The sequence below is a fragment of the Furipterus horrens genome, unplaced genomic scaffold (assembly GCF_987537825.1).
Source record: "Furipterus horrens unplaced genomic scaffold, mFurHor1.1.pri manual_scaffold_2, whole genome shotgun sequence".
Taxonomy (NCBI): domain Eukaryota; kingdom Metazoa; phylum Chordata; class Mammalia; order Chiroptera; family Furipteridae; genus Furipterus; species Furipterus horrens.
Genome location: NW_028327172.1, coordinates 148,304,743 through 148,320,528, shown reverse-complemented (window position 1 = coordinate 148,320,528; position 15,786 = coordinate 148,304,743). Strand labels below are relative to the sequence as shown.

At 41.7% G+C, this 15,786-nt stretch overlaps 1 protein-coding gene across 1 annotated transcript in view; it reads left to right on the top strand.

Annotated features, from left to right (window-relative positions):
* PIP4K2A (phosphatidylinositol-5-phosphate 4-kinase type 2 alpha) overlaps positions 1-15,786 on the top strand; it is a 161,109-nt gene that overhangs the window by 87,148 nt on the left and 58,175 nt on the right. The window contains exons 2-3 of the mRNA XM_090266598.1: positions 9,054-9,151; positions 10,761-10,857. Of these exons, the coding sequence (XP_090122724.1) occupies positions 9,054-9,151; positions 10,761-10,857 (195 nt within the window). The remainder of the gene's footprint in view (positions 1-9,053; positions 9,152-10,760; positions 10,858-15,786) is intronic.

Below are 15,786 nucleotides of genomic sequence, written 5' to 3'. Positions count from 1 at the left end.
TGATAAACCATTATTAGTTTAGCTGCCAATTTTGAGGTGGGCCATATAGAATGATTGGGCTAGGTAGAATGCCAGACTAATAATTAAAATTTTCTTAAACTGAAGACTTTGAAACCCAAGAAATTTGTCCTGAAAGCTGAAAGTTCACAACCCATAGGACTATGTGGAATATAGAAATTGACAAATAGGATTAACTGACCCTTATTCAAGATGATAGTTCACTATCATTACCTGCATCACTCAGGAATATGAGCTACAGACAAGGACATCTTTCACTTTGTGTGATGTCAAAGTAATAGGCTAAAAGGGAGAGTTATCCAGGAAGGTAAATGGCCTTGCAGTTATTGGGCAGTGCTATAATATTAATTATTAATATTATAAACACATTTATAATAATATAAATGTTTATATTATATATTAATGTATTTATATTAAATAAATAATATAGAAATAAAATAAACATTTTGGTAAAACTAATAAATGGCTGGTGAGCTTGTATACAATAAAATAAAACATGTTTAAAGAAAATATAATATAGGGTCTCATGGGTACACTATTGAAAAATATTGTTTACTCACTAAAAGCATCTTTTAAGTGGTAGATCTTCTGATTGGTGAAGTGTTCATTCATGGGTCATTAGATCTAGCTAGCTACTCACCTGACCAAGAGGTTTAGGAGGAGAATATTTTGGGGAAAAGAGGAAGCCAAAGGAAATGTGAAGCCATTGTGAATGAAAGGCAATCTGGAAGAAAGATAAAATGCCCATCAAGTAGCTAATATAAATTAGTGTGAAGCTACTGTTCAGTGATAACAGTAGAGATGTACCCGGATACACTGTAGTCTGCAAAATGAGAGAGTAGACGGTAGGATGTCTAAGATTCTCTTAATTTCATCATTTTAAGATTCTCCATAAGCCAAGGTGGAAGTGTAATCATCTTTGATTTCTGATCTCTTGTGTAGTATCGAGGGCCAAACATTCTCTCCTTTCAGGGTACTCTGGTTTGTAACTATGGGACTTGCAGAAATAAGTAAACGTGTGCATTTTCCAGACATTTAAATGAAACATGGGTCCCATCTCTCCATCTGTCAAGAGCCACATCAGTTCCTCCCCTCCCAGAAGCCCTCGCCCAGTCCTGTTACAGTGGGCTCCTTGCTGAGTTCCTGTGGCATTTACCGTCTGGACACCAGCATTTCTTCTCTGCTGCTTTGTATTTCACTCTGTATATGTGCTGCCCCATCAACTACAGGGGAAAACTCTTTACAGTCAGGGGTAGTGTTTTATATTGACATTCCATCTCCAACTGACTTTCCTGGAATTCATTCCATTGCTCTTTCTGGCACATTCTGTGTCCTCTTTCTGGCACACTCAGCTAGCAAAAACCTCACACCTGAACCCAGCCACCCTTGCCTCTGCACCTGCACCCTGAGGCCAGCTCTGCTGGAATGTCACTCCTCGAGTTTGCTTGGCTCCCTATAAGCTAACCATCCCAGCTCTGCCCCAAGGCCCAGCCTTATTTCTTCCAACTTGTCCTCCCACATTCTGCGGTCATATCCTGTGTTCTCCCTAAGCCTCTGAACCCCCGAGCCTGCTTCCCACTCCTACTTCCAGAGAAAATGGAGCCAGTGGACAGAACTGCTGTTTTCCCTCAGACAGATTCTGCCCCTTGTGCGCAATTGCTGTCCTTGTTCTCTCTTGTTCATAGAGGACTTGCCTCCCCAGAGCCATTCATTCACGTATGATTGGATCCCGTCCCCCGCTACCTTCTCAGGAAGGGCCACGGAAGTAAAAGCTGTTCTCCCTCAGGCCCTTCCTTCATCCCTCATCCTCTTCGTCTCTCCCAATCTCCTTCATATCCAGACTTCTCAAAAACTAGCCAGATTCAGGCCTGCATTCATTCTCTCACCTCACCTGTTCTCCTCAAAAGACTATACAGTAGTCCGGTATCATTGCTCTGCTGCTTCAAAGGACGCCAAGGTCATCAAAGACCTTCATGCTGTTCAGTCCAGCAGACATTCCCATTTGACTTCTGAGAAGCATTCAGTACTGTTCATCCCGTCTTGTTTGTGAGTGCCTTCATGTCTATCATAGATCCTCCCTTTCTCCTTTGCAGGACCATCCTCCCCTTCCAGCTATTAATGGTTGATATTCTTCAGGACAGCTTCCAGGCCTTCCTGTCTCATTCTGTCCACTCTCCAGGTGACCTCATTCACTGCTGAGGCAAAACTAATGTCTTATACACAGATACACATATTTTTACCTCCTGCCCCTCCTTCCCCTGGGAACTTAAGATCGACATGTTCACCTGCCTACTTGCCATCAATACAATGTCTCAGGAGCACATCAAATTTAAGAAGTTCAAACTGAACTCTTAAAATGCTCTACCTGTAAATGGAATCACAGCCTTTTCCCTCACACAGCCTGTGTTTTGCCACCTTAGTATCACTGGAATCAACTTCCTTCATCTCGGTGCCCCCGCCCTTTGCCAGGCTACCATCCTCTCATGGAGCTTCCCAGTAGCCTCTTCCAGTCGTCTTAGGCACACTGTTCATCCCCAACCCGTCACATGCCCTCCCTCACACATTAACCCTTCATTTCTCCAGTTACCTGTGACCCCTCCTGCCACAGGCGTCTTTGTACTTGTGACCCTGCTTCCTGGTGCCCCTCTGTACCTGCCTTCTGCTCCAGTCCACCCAGCCCTGCCTTCAATCGTCACCACCCTGGTCCATGCCTGTCATGCTTGCTCACATCCTGTGAAGTCCATCTACCTCCTAACACTCATTGTTGAAATGTTACATTTATGCAGTTCTGCAATTAATGTGTGTGCCCCTCCAGACTGTAAGAAGCATGAGGGTGAACAGTGCTGGTCAGGCATTGCCCAACCCAGAGGGGGACACTCACACGTTGTACTCATGAAAGGAATCAACATGGGAAATGCTCAGATTTACACACTCCATCTTGGCTGAAGGGTGTTCATAATTTTTCCCATGAAATATTTTTCCGAGCAGGAGCTATAAAGCAAAAAGGATTAAAAAAATACCTCTTTTCCTACTTCAAATTTGGGTTTTGCTTTCTCTTGAAGCATAAATGTAATAGACAAAATCATTTATTATGTTCTCTTCAACTTTTTTCTATATGATTTGGTGAAAGTGAAATCAAATTTATTACTCCTTAATTTTCCTTGCCACTCTATAAACTTCCTTTGCTTTTATTTATACTTTTATTTCCACAAAATATTAAAAAATTGTCATCAGCTTTATTCTAATTGTGCTTATTGTCACAATACTTGGCTTTTAGTTCTGATTCTATTTTTTAAAACTTTGATATGCCAGTACCAGTATAAAGATATGTAAATTTAAATTTTTCACAAATACACTCTGAGAATTAATTATTCAGTATTGTTAGATACTTGAGTAAATTGAATGAGAGACATTACGTGATTCTAAATTAGCCTAGAGTTTTGTTAAGTAAGAGTTTCATACATTTTTACTCACCATAACATGAAAGAGATTTTAATTGATACAGAACAGGCTAAATGCGATGTCTGGTTAAGTTATTGTAATAACTTGATAGGAAGAGAATTATAATTTGGTCCCGCACAAATGCAACTGGTACAGAGTTATCTCAAGAAAACCACTTGCCTGGAAAGGTGATATAAGTCATCAGTTTTTAGGAGTTAAGGATTAACTGGTGGTTGCAATTAGGTTGTTTGGAATATTATAAAGTGGTTATAGGTTGTAATCCATTACAAAGTATTTTAATGTATTATTCTGATTATTTTACTCCATAATTAGGTTATATCACTTGCTGTTTTAAGCATCTGCCCTGTTTATCTCTGTGCTTCCCAAACTGTGCCAAGGCGCCCTACAGCATTGCAGCAAATTCAGCAGGAGAGCCACAGGATGTTTTAAAATTTCAAGGGTAACATGGTAATACTCCATATGTGTAGGACACCGTGCAAACTACTAGCTTGAGGGAGTTCACAATTTCAACTTAGATTGTACTACTTTCCTTTAAGAGATGTGATATCTTTGGGAAGCTGGATTCTCAACAGTGTATAAAAATGGGGGGTACCCATGAAAGTCAAAGTGGATCAGGAAATGAGGGTGGTTTGATTGTAAGTTCTGAGCATTTGTGCAGTGCTGAACATAACAATTATATAGTAATTAATATATGTATTAATTATTATGTTAATTAAAGATATTTATTTTATAAAATATGCCTGATAGTTTGCATATATTTTTTTGGTTATAGTTTTTTAAAAAATTATTGAAGTACTTAATTTTTAGAACAGGTTATTCTTTAACATGATTCAAAAATCAAAAGCATAAAAATGAACACAGTAAGAAGTGCCCCATCTGGGTTGATGGCAGCTCCATCTTTCTGATTGTTCAGGCCACAGTTTCTGAGTGGGTCTTGGCTTTTGTCTTTCTCACACCCCACATTCAGGACTATAAGAAATCATGTTGGCTGTTCTTTCAAAACATACCTGGAATCAGATTCCTTCTTCTTAGCTACACTGTGGTCACCCTGGTCAAAACAGACTGTTTCTACAGTTCCTCATAATTGGTCTTTCTACTTCTATACTTGTGCCTCCTCCATTCCACCCCCATTAGCCCTCTATGCCCCACCAGTAATCTTTTGAAACCCTAATTTAAGTGGTATCACTCTTTAAAAAAATATTTTTTATTTATTTATTTTTAGAGAGAGAGGAAGGGAGAAAGAGAGGGACAGAAATATTGATATGGTTGCCTCTCACACGCAACTGGGGACCTGGCCCGCAACCCAAGCATGTGCCCTGAACTTGGAATCAAACCAGTGACCCTTTGGTTCACAGGTCGGTGCTCAGTCCACAGAGCCACACCAGCCAGGGCTAAGTGATATCACTCTTATCACCCAGTCCTGCAACAGCGTGGAATAAGAGTCTTTTCAGTGATCTGCAGAGCCCTAGGACATACTTCCCTTTACTTCTCTGATCTCAGCTGTTACTATTCCACATGTAATCTGCTATAGCCTCACTGATCTCCTCTTCCCAAGCATACCAAGCATGCCCCTGCCACGGGGCCTTTGCACTAGAATGCAAACCCTTATGTCTTTCAAACCTTGGCCTACTCTGACCTACCCTACTTTTAATGTATCATTGACCCTCACCCATGTCCTCATGGCATGTCCTAGCTCTTTCTCTGTTCCATAGATTTCTAACATAGTAGATAATTTACTGCCCACATTGTAATTTACTAAGTTTATTTTATTTTTTGACTCTCTCACTACAATATAAGCTCTAGGAGGACAGGCATCTTAATGTGTTTTGTCCAACAATATAGCCAAAGCAACTAGAAGAATAACTAGGCAGTAATAAGTGTGCAGCAGATACTGAATGAGTAATGTACAATGTGTTATTTTAAAATGTATATCATTCTTAATTTTTTGTCTGTTTGAGTTACTAGTCAAAGCATATTTAAGTCATCCTCTGTAATGATGGATTGTCCATTCTCCCTGGTGTCTAAACAATTTTTGCTCTCTACTTTCAGGCTAATTAGGTACTTATAAAATATGAATCTTATCTTTCTGGCTAATTGAACCTTTTAGCATTATGTACAGACCTTTTTTGTCCTTAATAATGTTTTTTTGTTAAAGTTATTAGTGTATTTAGTATCAGTAAAGGCAAGTTACCCTCATACATTCCTCGTGCGTTGCCTATATCGGCGGCTTCCGGGGCAACGCATGAGGAATGTATGAGGGTATCAAGAAGGCAACAGGCCTAATCCCCTCCAAGATCGCCCCCCTTAAGTCCAAGACAGGTGAGGTCATCACTGACCAGGAACAGCAAATGCGGCGGTGGACCGAGCACTACCTCGAGCTGTACGCAACGAAGAACACCGTAACAGACACTGCTCTTAAAGCCATCCCAGACCTACCTGTCATGGAGGAGCTAGACACCCCACCTACTGCGGCAGAGCTCGGCAAAGCCATCGACCGCCTCGCTTGCGGGAAAGCACCAGGAAGTGACGGAATCCCTCCAGAAATCCTAAAGAGCGGGAAACCAGTCCTGCTACAGCCGCTCCACCATCTACTCTGTCTCTGCTGGAAGGAGGGTTACATCCCCCAGGATATGAGAGACGCCAACATTATCACCATGTACAAGAACAAAGGAGACCGCAGCGACTGCAACAACTACCGGGGCATCTCTCTCCTCAGCGTCGTCGGCAAAGTATTCGCCCGGGTCGCTCTTGCCCGCCTGCAGACCCTTGCTTCCCGCGTCTACCCAGAGTCCCAGTGTGGCTTCAGAGCTGGCCGATCAACAGTGGACATGATCTTCTCCCTACGCCAGCTGCAGGAGAAGTGTCACGAGCAGCATAAACCACTCTACCTCGCCTTTATCGACCTCACGAAGGCATTTGATCTGGTCAGTCGAAGCGGTCTCTTCAGCTTGCTACGGAAGATTGGCTGTCCACCACATCTGCTTGCTGTGGTCATGTCCTTTCACGACAACATGCACAGCACGGTGTCCTACAACGGCGCAACCTCTGAGGCCTTCCCAGTCAGCAGCGGAGTAAAGCAGGGCTGCGTCCTCGCGCCTACGCTGTTCGGAATCTTCTTCTCCATGCTCCTCCAATACGCCTTTAAGGACTGCAGCGAGGGTGTCTTCATTCACACCAGATCCGATGGCAAGCTCTACAACCTGGCCTGTCTATGAGCCAAGAGCAAAGTCAAAGAGGTGCTCATCCGTGAGATGCTCTTCGCCGACGACGCAGCTTTGACATCACACTCCGAAGAGGGACTCCAGCAGCTAGTCACTTGCCTTTCCCACGCATGCAAGGAGTTCGGACTAGCCATCAGCCTGACGAAGACGAATGTTATGGCTCAAGGCACGGGGATTCCCCCTTGCATCACCATCAACGGATACACCCTGGAGGTTGTCAACGACTTCACTTACCTCGGGTCCACCATCTCGAGCTCTCTGTCAGTCGACTTGGAGGTCAACCGGAGAATCGCCAGGGCAGCCACAGTTATGGCCAGACTGAACCGGCGAGCGTGGAACAATTCCAGCCTCACTGAGAAAACCAGACTGCGCATCTACCAAGCCTGCGTACTCAGCACTCTCCTCTATGGCAGCGAGACGTGGACCACCTACGCAAGGCACGAAAGGAAACTCAACAGCTTCCACATGAGGTGCCTGCGACGCGTCCTGCATGTCGCCTGGCAGGATAAGGTCCCCAACACCGAGGTGCTGAAGCAAGCCAACATGAGTAGTTTGCATGCAGTTCTTAGCGAGAGACGCCTCAGGTGGCTCGGCCATGTCAAAAGAATGGATGCAGGCCGTATCCCCAAAGTCCTCCTCTACGGCGAGCTAGCAGAAGGCAAGAGGATGACAGGGCGCCCAAAACTGCGGTTCAAAGACATCTGCAAAAAGGACATGACACAATGCTCCATCAATCTCAACACATGGGAAGTTCAAACAGACGACCGCCTAGCCTGGAGGCTCGCGGTCAGGCAAGGTACGTCACGCGCGGAGGCTGCGCGCAACGAGGAGGCGGTCCAGAAAAGATCGAGGCGGAAGCAGCGTCAGCAGCAGCAACAACAGCCATCTGCCTTCACCTGTAACAAGTGCGGCAGGGATTGTCACTCCCGAGTCGGACTGCACAGCCATTCTCGGCGGTGCAGATAGACTCTCAAGAAGCTACGCCATCGTCTCTCGAGACGGACGGCTGCCGACGACGACGAAAGGCAAGTTAGCTTTTAAATAATTTTTAGTACTATTTAATATATTTTTTTGTTCCTTAACTTTTATCCTTTTTTGAGTTCTTATGTTTTAGGTATGTCCCTTGCATATAGTTTATAGTTGTTTTAATTCACTTTGACAGTCTTTATTTTAACTGCTAGTCCATTTATGCCTATTATGATTATGTATAGATCCAGATTTGTTTCTATCATTTACATTCTATTTGTCCCACTTTGGCAGTGCTTATTTTTTCTTCTTGAGTATTTTTTTTAATGAGTTTTATTTGTATTCTCTTCTACTAATGTGAAGGTTATATACCCTGTTTCTTTTCTTGTAACATTTATCTTTAAAATGTTTACCTTAATACTTAGTCAGAAGTTAACATCTTAACTCTCCTCCTGAACAATATGTAAACACTGCAACTCTAACCATTGGCTTCCCAGCTTACACGTTGTGGCTAATCAGTATTTATATCTGTCCTTCTTTAATTCCATAAGTTAAACATGTTTACTTATTTTTAATCTATGCATTTACCTATTTATCTGCTTACTGATTCTTTTTGTATTGCAGATCTTCCACACACATTTACCTTTTTTCTGAAGTATATCCTTAGACTCTAAATAATATGCTTCTAAATCTTGTAAGTTTCTTTAAATTCTGTTGTAGATAAGTTCTCAGTTTTTGTTTATATGAAAAAGCCTTTATTTTGCTCTTATTTTTGAAAGATAGTTTTGATGGATTCACATACACTATCTATCATCTATCTAACTATATCTGACATGTATTTTTTCCAACACCAGGAAAAAGTGAACTCAATTCTGACAGTATCGTCCTGGAGACAGCATCAGATCCCACAGGTTAAGGGCTCGGTCCTGTAAGATTGCCCCCTCCTCAGAGGCCAGTTGGAAGTCCAGGTTGCCACTTGTGCTTCTTACTGACTGGCTATGTATTGGATGTTCCGAAGACTGTCTTCTCAGGTTCAATTAATTTGTTAAAGCAGCTCATGGAGAATGTTTACTTATGTTTACCAGCTTATCATAAAGAATATTATAAAGAATACAGATAAAGAGGTACATAGGGCAGGGCCCAGACGGGTCAAGAGTACAGGAGTTTCTGTCCCCCTGGCACTGGGGTGCACCACCCTCTTGGCATGTGGATGCCTTCTCCAACCAGGAGGCTCATCAGCTCTTGATGTTCGAGAGTTTTTATAGTGCTTAACCTGCTCCAATACCCCACTTCTCTCTCCCTGAGGTCAGTGGGCAGGGTTGAAAGTTCTAAGCACTTCCCACTTAGATAATAATAATCTGTGCCATTTATTTTACATTTTTCTAGATCAATGAACTGAGCCATGTTCAAATCCCTGTTATGTTGATGCCAGATGACTTCAAAGCCTATTCAAAGATAAAGGTGGACAATCACCTTTTTAACAAGTAAGTGCAAGTATGACCCTTTCTTGAACTGATGTGGCTGCCAGGAGTATAATTTTTGTGAATTTCTAGAATCACATTATTTTTCAATGGGTAGGTGCAAAGTTTTGCTGATGAAGTTAATCCTGTGATAAACATAACCATCTGTCATTTTCAGAAAAGCAACAGCAGGCCCTCTTGGGTAATATCCTTTTGCCATATGGCATATTGTTTTCTATGAATATCTTATATGTTAAAAGTGATGTTTCTCATTACAATTTAGATGTTTCAAGCTGTAAATTGCTTAGAATTTTTTTTTAGCAGTTACGGACCTCAGCTATCTTACATAGAACTCTCATAATGATTACCTTATGAACAGAAATGATGACTTCATAGAACAATAAAGAATTAATGTGCATTCTGAGAAAACATAATTGGATGCAATATTGGGCACTAAGACTATTTTTCCTTCATTAGAATGTCATTTTAGTTGTCACTATGGAGCCCTTTATATGTTAGGTGGTCCATTCATTGGGAGCTGGAGATACATGATGTATAAGAAATGGCTCTGCCATCAAGGGGCTCACAGTCAGGCGGGTGGTTGAAAACTGACACATATACAAATTACTATAATTTGGTGTGCAAAGTACTACAACAGAGGGGAGTCTGGACACAAAGGAGGAAGCAATTCTCAATGAGTAGGATGAACCTCAAATCCTACTCAAAGGATTAGCTCTGAAGTTTCTTATGGGGCCATTGTTCTAATGTGAAACTCATGTGTTAAGTCTTCTCATAATACTGTATAGAGGCTGACCATTTGACAGGATCATTTCTATGTGAATTTAGGTTGTGGTATTTATATAAAATATATTAAAATAGGTCATTCAGGTGTGAGAGCAGTCTTGTTTTGTAAGCTTATTGCGCTAGTCTATTAACTGAGGATGAGTGTGGGAGCGCTGTGTGTGGCTCACTCTGATGCCCTTTTCTAATGTCCACAGTCTTTGCCATTTTCCTCAGCATGGCATCTTCCCTTGGCACCTCCTCTTCCTTAAGGAAGCAGCCTTAGCATATAGTCAGAATTAAAAGGTCATATAAGCCAAGTGTTCCTAGATGGTGAGACACAAATGTTCCCAGTCTGGTTCTTCTGTCCCCTGGATCTTGTGGTTTGTACATTTTGCTCTTGAACAACATGGGTTTCAATTGCATGGGTCTACTTATACATAGATTTTTAAAATAAATATGTACATGTATTTTCTCTTCCTTATAATTTTAAATAACATTTTTCTCTAGCTTATTTTATATTGTAAAAATACAGTATATAATAGACATAATACAAAAAATGTGTGAATTGTCTGATTATGTTATTGGTAAGGTTTCCAGTCAACAGTAGGCTATTGGTTAAGTTTTGGGGGAGTCAGAAGTTACAGATGGATATTCAGTTGTTGGAGTGGTCAGCACCCTTAACCCCCATGCTGTTCAAAGGTCCACTGTAGTTCTGTGAAGTACCTCTGTGCTTTCTGTGGGTAGGGAACTCCAAGTACTTCTTTGGCTCCTCATAGAACTAGATGGTGGGAGATTCAAGTCTCGTTAACTCTTTGTATATCTGAGCCTTATTCCACAATATCTGTTTCAGAGAAAACATGCCGAGCCATTTCAAGTTTAAGGAATATTGCCCGATGGTTTTCCGAAACCTGCGGGAGAGGTTTGGAATCGATGATCAGGATTTCCAGGTGGGTAGCCTTTGTAATATTTGCTTCAAATAGGCTTCGTTGTTCCATGCTCTGTAAAACAGGACTTACACTTTTGTCATTACAGGTAATTATATAATAGTAATTGTTATTCCATATATTAATTTTCAGTTTTTTTCACCTGAAATAAAGGGTCTTTCAGTTAGGGACTCCTATATAATATGATTACAGTAGTCAGTAGGAAAATAAATTATTCTTTGGGAAGATAGCAGGCATGGGAGAGTTTGATATAATGCTCTCGTTTCCAGTTGAAGGTGTTCTGCCAGCAGAAAGTCCTTTTGATTTCTTCCATCAACTGTGTCACCAGCCTGTTCCAGTGTGTATGCATGTGGTTGAATTTGCATTTCCTATATTTGTAGAGGCCGCTTAGGAATCGTACAGGTTTTTTCTTGTTTTTGCTGCTTTTCAAATTGGCCAATGCTGACTTTTGCCCCAGCGTTTTTGTCAGAGGCCACACTTTGTGCACTGCAGCGCAGCATGGCACCGTGATGGGCATGGCCGCATGGAGCACCACCCTCTCGTTCTCGGGACCCACCCCGGACAAATGTGTGTTGTTGCTTTTCTCCCCATATTTGCCTGGTTCTCGGTTTTTACTTTTAAACTTGAGGTCATGGTGCTGTCATCTGTGCTAATCCATAGTCATCCTCCTACGAAGGGACCTGACACTGGTTACCTAATGTTTATATAGCCAGCCAGATTCAGAAAATCCCAGGATTTTTATTTTTTTATTTTTTTTATTTTTAGGAGCAGAAATCTATATTAAGAGATGGAAGGGCTACTTTCTGGTCTTTTATGATAGTCTGGTCATTTTACTGTGAGACTACTGACTTATCTTAAATCCTTTTAATCTGGCAAACACTTTTGCTCTAAATGGGAAGGCTTGATTTAACCTCAGTAAAGTAAGTGCTATATTGCCACCCTGGGTGCCCTTACAAATTGAATATGAGCACAGATTACCCTGTTTTTTTCCTCCAAGATTAGGGTCTCTAAGGCAATTCGAGTTTAGTTAGTGTACTTTCCTGAAGATTTGTGGGCCTCACTACCCTGCTTTGCCCACGCCCGTTGTTGTAAGTTTTCAAGAATTTCTCACATGCTCACTGAGGCCCGAGAAGTCTTCCCAATGCCATGTTTTGAAAAAGCAGCACTGTGGCTGCAGGTGACATTCCTTTCTCCGCAGACTAGGACTGGCTGCCCACCCAGATCCAGGTCTGAGCGGAGGCTTGGGCAGGCCCCAGAGAGAGCCGAGGGGAAGTGCGACAGGGAGGATGTGGGCACTCAGTTTGCTTTTAAAAACTGCAGTGGAGCCAGCAGTGCTGAGGTTTGACCTTCATGTGTTAGAGAGAAAGAACTTAGATCAAACTTAGACTGAGATCAAACTTAGGCTTGAAATTTACTGCTGAAAAAGGAAGTCACTTTTAAAGAATAAAATTGGAATAGTAAAAAGCCTTGTTATAAAATAAAAAGGAATAATTCCACGTTCTTTAAGAGCTGTTATTACATTTAAAGAGGCCATATGAAAATGAATGGAGTACTTTTAAAAGGAGTGATCAGCTGATGACTAAAATGTTCTGTGGCTGACTCTCATGCTGAATTACTCAGGGTGGTCCTCCCTTTGTCCCCTCCTTTGTTGTTGTTGTGTTTAATAAAACAGTTATACTGGCATTTCACAGAAACTGACTTTGAGGAACTAAGCAATAGTAGGATCTTGTTCGATTCCTCAATTCATTACCAAAATGAAGTCCTTATATTTCTTCTCCTAATCAGCCCTGTTCAATGAGATCTAAGATGGGCCCATTACATCCTGAGTTCTGCACTGCAGCAGATAAAAGCCATTTTTTAAATTTCCTAAAGTGACCAATTTAGTTGCTGAAATACTAAGGCATGAGTGATTTTCCTTCCCTTTCCCCACTGAAACCAAAACCATGTAAGTTGGTATTTAAGTGAGTGCAAATTGCTAAGTACAAACTTTGAAGGCAAATTAGGCGAGTGGAGGATGATTCACACTAACTAATTGGCAAGTCTGTTGAGCTCCTAGCATGAGAGTGTATAGAAGAGAGCCAGTGTGAATATAATTAATCATTTGAACACTACTCCCTTTCCTCAGCTATGCCTGGAGCTTTTGGCATTTAAATTGCTGCTTTCTCTTTGACAACTTTATTTTTATTAAGGAAAAGAAAAAAGGTGGGTGTTCAAAATAACTTTAGTAAACCAGAGATATACTCGTTTCCCTCCCCAATCCTATGTTCCCTTTCCAATATCTGTATCTCTTAAAAAGTTGTCAGCAGGGGCGAGACCCCCTTAGTTTAAACCAAAGACAAGATTGTAAATGTAGAGCTACTTGGTTTGTAAAAAAAGAGGAAGTTGTGCCCACACTGGCTGTTGCTTCGTGTCTCAAGGGCCCCTGCACAGTGCAGCGGTGATGGCGGAAGTGGTGCGGTCCTGGGATCAGAGGGGCCCATCATCTCAGCTGCCTGGCACTTTGACTCACTATTGGCCTGACATTTCATTCTCAGGGCCAGAACTAGTAATAGGCATTAGCTGACACATGTAGTACCAAATTTCCAATCTTATTTGAAAAGTGGGATCGGTGACCTGAGGTCTTATCGCCTACTGGGGGCACTGCATGGCTTGCCAACAGGGACTAGGCCTCATGCTGCTTTTGCCTTGCTTTGTTTATTTTCCTGAAGTGCTCTTATGTAGCAGCTTTAAATCAGTGTAGCCACAAGGAGCTCCATTGTCTGGTTCATTTAGTATTCAAACCTTCGTGTTAAGGCCAATGAATAAATGGTCTTGACCTGCCTTGTGTGTGCGAATGCCTTCTTCCTGCACCTGAAAAAGTCATTATTGATCACTTGGATAAAAGCAGAACATAGTTCAATAATTAGCCTACCTCATTGTCCTCTGTCATTGAACTTAAAGGAATTGAAAAACATTCCTACTGTCCCATAAACATTTGTATCTTTTCTCTGGTTTTGATTCCTTGCTTGTCTTTTAAAAAGAAAACTTCTTTTTCTTGCTGTTAAAGAAAAATTCAAGCAACAATTCTAAAATATTTATCATTAATAACAGCATCACATAGCATATATATGTAAACCTGAGTGTGTACATGCCCAGGGCTTCCAGATTCAGAACTTTGTTTAATTTATTAGTGCTTCTTAAAATTATTTCATTGATTTGTAATATGTTTAAAGTTGAATTTTGCTCATCTGATCATTGTGGGGCCAGTGTGACGCCCTCTTCCCATACTTTTAAGATAAGATATCTTTGAAGATGACTGCTCCCACGGAGACATCCACTGTTACTGTTGCTGTTACATTTCCCCTTCTGCTGTCAACACTGCCACCTTAAGCTCTGATCCCCTTTACCTCGGTGATTTCATGCACAGTTATCAACTCAGTGTGTGTTTGTTTACATCTACCTACATGTGAAGCTCTGCTAGACATTGTAGGAAATGCAGAAGAGAAGAAAGGGTGAGGGAATTCTTTTTGTTGTTGTTGTTAACTATTATATTTGAGATTTTGTATTAGATGCTAATAGAATTTATAGAAATCCAAACATTCTTTTAATGTTCTTCAAGAAAATCTGCTTTCCTATCTCTCAGAGAATCAGACCCTCTTATAACAGGCTCCAGGACGCTAAATGGAGACTTCGGTTAAAGTTTCTGAGCTGTGGGAGAGAATTACCCACCAGAAACCAAAAAGTTAGACAGGATGGAGATGATGCAGTTAAACCAAAATATACCAGAAACCAAGCCTCCTTGTTCTTTGTGGAGGATAATATCAGGTTTACTTTTTCCCCCACTGCGTCTCCTGAATTAGAATCCCTCATTATTCACATTTGATGCATTTTCTTCTTTGTATTTATAACAGAGAGTTCTAATTTTAAAATAATTTTAAGAGCTAATGTTTTAAACTTCTGATGTTCTTGTTTCAGGTTTAAAAATAAGATTCTAAAATGTAAAGACCTTCAGAGTGTACTAAACTTTGAAAAAAAAAATCCACCAATATCTCTAGAATATAAAGTCTATGATCTTGTTTTCAAATGTAGATTTCCCACATATAATTTAAACTATCTGAGGGCAAGAAGAGAGTCCAGCTTGTTTCCTGGGCTGCAGGCCCAGAGTAAGTAGGCCTGGGCACTGGAGTAAGTGTTCTGGATAGACACTAAGAAATATGCATCGAAGAGAGGGACTGAGTGCTGAAGTGGAGACACCAAGAGAAGTGAGCCTTCTGGGTCAAAACATGGAGGCCAGAATGCTAAGGAAAGTGGAGCAATTGGATGGTGGTGGGACTATGGGAGATAGAGATGGAGAAGTAGAAACTGGGCTGAAGACCACCTCAGCCAGATTCTTCAGCATGTGAGCAGCCCTGTGGGTGTGCACAAAGGAGTGACGTGGTGACAATGGGTTTTCTAAAGATAATTGAGGCGGTTATGTATAGAGAACCTAAAAGGGAAGCACAGAAATTAGAAGTCTATGTACTATCCCAGCAGGTGAAAAAGAGGCATGAACCAAGACACTTAGTGCTGACAGGGTCAAGCAGAGAACATCTTCACAAGACAGGGAGAAGAATAAAGTGACAGGAGTGGTGGCTGATGGGCCACAGGAGCAAAGGGCAGGAGCCAGAGGCATTAGAGCCTGAGACACTGAGAGCAGGGGTGCCGGTCACTGGAGGAGGGAAGTCTGGAGCTGGGGGAGGAAAGAGGAAGTTGACTTTTTAGCCTGTTGAATGTGGAGGTGACGTGCAGGTGCCTGTGTGAGGCTGGTTATCATGCAGTTGGGCATCCCAGGTGGAGCTTAGGATTGGGGTCTGGGGCAGAGGCCCAGATCTGGGAGTGATTAGCACAGACGTACTTGTCCCTCGACAAACCTATTTGTAATGTCACCACCTCCGTTTGCTTTCTCACTGAACC